This window comes from Arachis ipaensis, chromosome B01 (genome assembly GCF_000816755.2).
Source record: "Arachis ipaensis cultivar K30076 chromosome B01, Araip1.1, whole genome shotgun sequence".
NCBI classification, from domain to species: Eukaryota; Viridiplantae; Streptophyta; class Magnoliopsida; order Fabales; family Fabaceae; genus Arachis; species Arachis ipaensis.
In genome coordinates, this window is record NC_029785.2 from 5,784,230 (window position 1) to 5,790,729 (window position 6,500).

The following is a 6,500-nucleotide window of genomic DNA, read 5'->3' on the forward strand; positions in this document are numbered from 1 at the left end:
TAATATAATTGGTTAAACAGAATTATGAATTATGCAGTGTTTGTGTTTGTGTTATTGTCTGGTTTTCCTATTTTTCTTGAAATTGGATTGATAATTAAGTCATTTAAAGGGTTCCTATTAATCTTCTGCTACCATTTTCTATGTTGGTTTTGGTCCCTTCACTCTCCTACTACTACGATATTGGAAGAGGCATGTGCATGTGTGAATCCCAGTTCTATTTTTAATTTTTAATTTAATTTCTTCTTAATCATAAATATCTTTCTTCTTCATCATGGTCAATAGTGGCTCTTTTAGTCTTTAAGCTAAATAGCTTATTCTTGTCAGCACCATCTTCTTCTGTTTCTTGTTAAAGTGTTTGGGTCTTTTCAGCTGATAACTTTTTGCAGTCTTATTTTGAAAGATATATAATTTGGATTTTTTATTAAAATATCTGGTTTGAAAATTGAATTTTTAAAAACTAGTTTTAAAATTGGATTTTTGGTTGAATAAACTGGTTTTAAAACTGGATTTTTGGTTAAAAAATCCGATTTTAAAACTGGATTTTATAAAAAAAAAACCGAATTTTAGATTTGGATTTAAAAAAAACGGATTTAAAACCGGTATGTAAGTAAAACTGAATTTAAAACCGGTTTGTAAGTAAAACCGGATTTAAATTTTAAAATCGGTTTTTGTTTTTTCAAACCGATTTATAACCGGTTTCTCTCTTCAATCCAATTCTAGTTTGGTTTCATGAACCATAAAACTAGTTCTGAAGTGGATCCAATTTAGATTTATAAAAATCCAAACCATGCCCACCCCTAGTTTCATATATAGCATCTTTTTGTTAGAATGGATGATTGTGCTTTGCTCTGCTTAGATTCTATTTGCTCATAAAAGTTCATTTGCTTTTGTCTTTGTCTTTTTCTTTTCTCCCCATCCCAATCCCACTTTTGATGCTAAATTTAATTTATTAGGTATATTTATTTATTATACTGAATAAAAAGTTAGGACTCTAAATATAAGGAATTATATTTTATAAATGTTGTATTAATTAATTCTTATTGTTAAAATTCGTTAATAATATAATTTGATATTAATCCTAAATTATTAAAAATACAACATTCATATATTCTAAGTTGATTATACATACACACATGATGTATAGATATTGATCGTACATGATATATGGTACCTTAGTTTAGTTATCTTATTTTTTTGAGTTGAAAATTTTGGTCTATTTTTTTTATATACATATATATAAAAAGATTATATATCAATTTGTCATTCTACTTATAATATATACAGTCATATTAATCAAATCAAGCCTTTCATTAAAAACATGTGTTAAGTAGATTTCTTATGTAATTTCCCTTCTCTTCTTTCATTATTTTAGACTAATCATTACTAGGTTATGCGTATTTTCCTTTCTCCTCTTCCAGTATTATGATTACAGATAAGTGTAACTCCTATGATGTTTTTATTTTGTTTCTTGAGAATAAATGAAGGATCTAAACGTCGTTTTGGATACCAAAAAACAAATAAAAAGGCCTAGTTCGGGAATCCAATAGTCTCCCTTATTCTCCCACAGCTGCTGCTGTTCTTTCCTTTCTCCTGCTGGCTGTCGTGTGTTTTTCGTCTCTACGCCGTCCCTTCACTGGTTCAGATTCTTGCCTTTTTTGTTCATGTCTTTATTTTTTAATACTTTTCATTGTTCGCCATCCCCATTTGTCTGATTTTAGTTGCTTTTGTTCTGTTCCTTCTGTATTTTTTTTTCTTGGATTGCATATGCTAATTTTGGGTTAATTTCGTTGGTTGTTGCTGCTGCTATGTTATGGCTTACGAGATAAGAACTTCTTGATATGGTTTATTAATTGTCGTTGAAGTTATGTTATCAGCTAATTAATTTGGTATGGTTGCTGCTGATACTGTGAGGAAGGTGTTATTACTGTGAGTTTGACCTTGGTTGATGGATTTGGATTATTTGTGAATTCTTGATTTAAATTCTACTCCGTTTTTTTATCGCGAAAAATAAGTAAGGTAAGTAGGGAGCATGGAAGAGTTTCAGTGCAAGATTCATTAGGGAACCCACCTCTACATAACAACTCACCTTTCTATTTATTGTAATATTATACCATACCACTATTATTTGTTTGTATATTTGAATAATGAATATCCAATTTAGTATAACCATTGCAGTTTGTCAAGCTTGATTATTGGCTTTTGATAATAAATAATTTTACACTTATACAAGTTGTTTTACTTACCAGGTCAAGAATTAAATTGATATACACATTTTTAATTATGACACATTCAAATTTATTGAGAAACCAGTTATTAATCCTATTAAATAGTAAGACTTCAACTAACATTAAAACTAATTAATGTTTTTATTTTAAACTAATTTAATTAGACTTAGTTGATTATGTTGTTAAATTATTTAAAAAAATAAATTCTAATATTCTATCAGTCTATGATGTATCATGTAATGTGCCTTATAGTATTCCATATAGATTTCATAATTTTCTATTCCCTATTTTTGGGGTATAATTTGTATTCTCTATTTGCTTTAAGCGTTTTTTTATGTTGTACTTGTCATTTGTCTACTAATATTGTTTTCTATACAGGTTTGTAAGGATGCCTAGGAAACCAAGGTACAACATTATACGGGAACTCCCGAAAGATGCCGAAACTAATGCCGGTACTGAAGAGACAACGGTTAGTGTTTGTGGTTAACATTTCTTGACGTAACCTTATGTGAAAATTATATGTCCTTCAATTGTATCATCGAACCGCATTAATTTTTCTCCCAGCAAAATTATTAGTTTATGAAATAAAATAATTCTCAATATTAATTCGTTCTCTAAGATATAATTCTAAATGGTTTCACATTGCGTTAAGGTTGGGTCCACGACTAGAGGAGCTCAGACATCACGGGAGCAACCACGTGATAGGGCTCCTCCGATTTCATCCTCAGCTAATAGAGCTCCGGCAACCCGTATGAATGAATCGTTTCGTGCACCGCGCATCGATCATAGGAATGCACAGTCGAATACTGCTGATGACCCTCAAACTCCAACAGACAACATAGAGACTCGGCATCGCGCGGAGGTGGCTGATCATGAATTAGGGGATGATGATTACGACCCAGAGGTGGATGAAGTTCCATCGTTTGATGACCACATCGACGACTTGTTTGCTGCTCAAGAAGTCGAAGGTCAGCATAACAACAAGAAAGCCAAAGATACAGATTTCTGGGAAGTTACTGTTATCGGTAAACATTTTTTTCCTCCCATTTTTGTAAACAGTTATCTTTATAGTCCTTTACTTCTATTTTTATTTTGTGCAATGATTAGATAGTAATTTTGTTTCCCATACACTTCTTATAGGACGGCGTGAGAAAATTTTCTAAGCTAAGCGTGAAGGAGGCTATAGCCCTCTCTTCTAATACAAAGATAGTACTCCTATTTAACAGTGAGCTGCAACCGATTGATCAGGCGGCAGGATTATTGAGTGGTTTCATAGGGAGTTTCGGTGCGGATTATTCCCAGTTTCCCATACACTTAGACAGTTAGAAGCTGGTGAGCAAAGCAAAGAGGGAACATGCGTACGACATGCTTAAGGTACAACTTTAAGCTTCTACAATTTAAGCAATTTTAGTATTCGGTATTTTTTTTAAAGGTCTTTTGCATGGGTAAATTATATGGTCAGTAAAATTTTCATATTGTGTTTTTTACATCATCATTTAAGCACTTCTCATTTATACGTAATTACGACAGCTTGTACTGGATTTGAGGGTCATACTTTAACAATTTAAATTAGCCTGTAATGGTTGTGGTATTTCTTCAAATTATTAGTCTTATACTTGTTCGTTGGTCTTTGTTCGTTGGTCTTCATTAATGACAATGTAAACTAATTGTAGCGGGTCTTTTACTATGAGGACGATGCCGAAGAAAAAATAAAGCGCGATATTTTGAAGAGGATAGGAAAGAAATGGAAGGATACAAGGCACCACTTGTTTCATAGGTGTTACAAACAAATAAGGACTTATGAGGAAAATCTTCAGCATCACCCGAAAGGAATAGACAAAAATGATTGGAAAAAGTTCGTTGACTATCGCCTGAATGAAGAAACACAGGTAAGCTTTGGTATATTTTATTATTTCCACAAAACAAAACATGTGTATACATATTAATTCTCTTACATTTTATATTCAACATATCTTTCTTATTTACATTTGTTTTGTTATTTGTTCATAGAAAAGTGTAAACAGAACACTTTAAATCGGAGCAAACAACTATACACACATACTAGGGGCTCCAAAACATTGGCAAGAAAAAAAGACGAAGTGGTAATAAGTCATTATTTGCATTAGATTTTGATTAAGCTTCCTGAAAAATGTTGTTGTTGTTTACTAAATTGTGTCAATATCAATAATATAGGAGAGAGAGCAAGGAAGGTCCATTGGTAGAGGAGAGTTGTTTATCATGACTCATAAGAAAAAAGATGGCTCGTATATCCATCCCGATGTGCGTGTTGTTAGTGTAAGTCATGTTTGAAAATTTGAAGTAAAATATAGCTTACTGTATATATCGTGCTACTGTTAACTTCTTCCTTTCCAATGTTGTATATTTGTAGGAAGCAATTGCGAATGTTGAGAGCTAGGATGGATCCTCTAAGAACCTTTCACAAAATGACTCGCTAGCACAAGTTCTCGGAAAGGAGCACCCAGGACGAGTTCGTGCCCTAGGTGCTGGACCATGTCCCACCCAAGTCTTTGGTAACGCTGATGAACAACTGTCGAGTTCTGTAGAGTCCAATGCAGAGGATAAGAGGATGATTGCAGAATTGACGGCTAAGCTAGAAGAAGAGCGGGCGAAGAGACAGTCAATACATAAGGTCTTGGGATATGTAGTCCAACAGTTAGGAGGCAATTTGCCAGTTGAGATTGCTAAAGAGCTGGCTTTTGTGGGCGGTACACCGGACTCGTCATGCGCAGGGCCATCTTCATCTGGCAATCACGACCCGCAACAAAAATTTTGAATTTCAATTAATGGTCTTGGATACTTTTACATTTAAGTAGGTTTAGTACGTTTTGCTTATTTTATTCAACTTGATCATTCTTAGTTTATTTTGGATGATGTTATGACAATTTTCGTTATATATGTTATGTTTGCATATGTTTAATTTGGTTTGTTATGTTAATTGAGTTGTTTTACTTGGATGCAATTTGTTTTAATTAGTTAAAACGTAAAAAAAATTAAAGTTTAATAAACATTCTTTGTCAAAATAGGCAAAATAATAGAAAATAGAAAATCTAAAATTTTAATGGAAAATTTGAATTTGGCGGCGGTTTTGAAACCGCCGCAAAACTATAATATGTTTTCTTCCTGTTCGTAATTTAGCGACGGTTTGTAACCGCCGCAAATTGGGTAATAGCAATTTTCCTTCACATACTGCGGCGGTTAACCGCCACTATCCGTTTTGCCGCGCCCTATCTTCTGGCGTTTCATGAAACCGCCGCGAAATATTTTGCGGCGGTTCAAAACCGCTGCTAAACGGCTCTAGAAATCGCCGCTAAATGGCGTTTTGTTGTAGTGAGAGCTGGAGCGCAGTATAATAGTGGCTGTGCGATGGTGGAACAAGACAGAAGAGACAAGAATGAGTAGTAGGGATGATAGAATAGGGGTTGTGCAACGGAAGAACAAGACAGAAAAGACAAGTGGCAACGTGAGATACGCTGAGACGAAGGGGACAAGCTTGAGAAATAGTATGGCAACTGGAATAGATGGGACAGTGACGGTGAGATAGCGGTGGACGTGAGTTTTTGGCAATGAAAAAGGCAGCCAAGGTGAGTGTGAATACGTAGCATTATGCCACGTTAGCTTAACTGCTTAAGTGGCTAATTTATATAATTTGAGCACAATCTTCTATATTTACATTATGTCATAAGATTCTCATTATATTTTTATCTCCTTATAATAACATATCTTTATATAATGTTATAGAATTCTTTTTTAAGCTGTTATATAGTGTCTTTATCGCCTATATGTTACTTCTTTTTTCTTTCAACAATTTATGTTTTTTAATATCATTTAGTTGTAATAATATTGTTAAAAATACATATTGTCATATTCATAAAAAAATTAGAAAATTGAATATTATTTTTAATTATCAAAACATTAATAATATTTACTATATAAATCAACATTCACTTTACACATTTTCTTTATCTCCTCTAACATAATTGCATACCTCGTTCTCTTTTTCCCTCTCTATTTTTGTTAATTTTTTGCACAACTGAAAAATTTTGTGATGACCATAGTTTTTTTTTTTTTAAATTTGCTAAATGTATGTATTATTAGGTGATTGTGTGATTGTATTCATTAATTTTTTTATTTCTTTGTGTAATTATATTCATAAGTTATATAATGTCTTTGTCACCTATATATCACTTTTTTTAATAATTTATATTTTTTAATATTATTTAGTTGTAATAATATTATTAAAAATACATATTGTTA

General features: G+C 32.4%; 1 protein-coding gene and 1 long non-coding RNA gene across 2 annotated transcripts; both read left to right on the forward strand.

Moving 5' to 3' along the window:
• LOC110265012 lies at positions 1,889-3,336 on the forward strand. Its single transcript, XM_021107740.1, has 3 exons — positions 1,889-1,926; positions 2,604-2,694; positions 2,878-3,336. The coding sequence occupies exons 1-3, from the start codon at positions 1,889-1,891 to the stop codon at positions 3,334-3,336; spliced, it is 588 nt and encodes a 195-aa protein (XP_020963399.1).
• LOC107616311 lies at positions 3,440-4,114 on the forward strand. Its single transcript, XR_001614512.2, has 2 exons — positions 3,440-3,599; positions 3,899-4,114. It is a non-coding gene; the product is annotated as an uncharacterized LOC107616311 (long non-coding RNA).

Bases quoted from the DNA above. Each gene is read 5' to 3' on its own strand.
- LOC110265012 (XM_021107740.1), top strand. From the start codon at position 1,889: ATGGTTGCTGCTGATACTGTGAGGAAGGTGTTATTACT. The intron at 1,927-2,603 runs GTGAGTTTGACC...TTTTCTATACAG, and splicing joins GTGAGGAAGGTGTTATTACT to GTTTGTAAGGATGCCTAGGA. The intron at 2,695-2,877 runs GTTAGTGTTTGT...CATTGCGTTAAG, and splicing joins CCGGTACTGAAGAGACAACG to GTTGGGTCCACGACTAGAGG.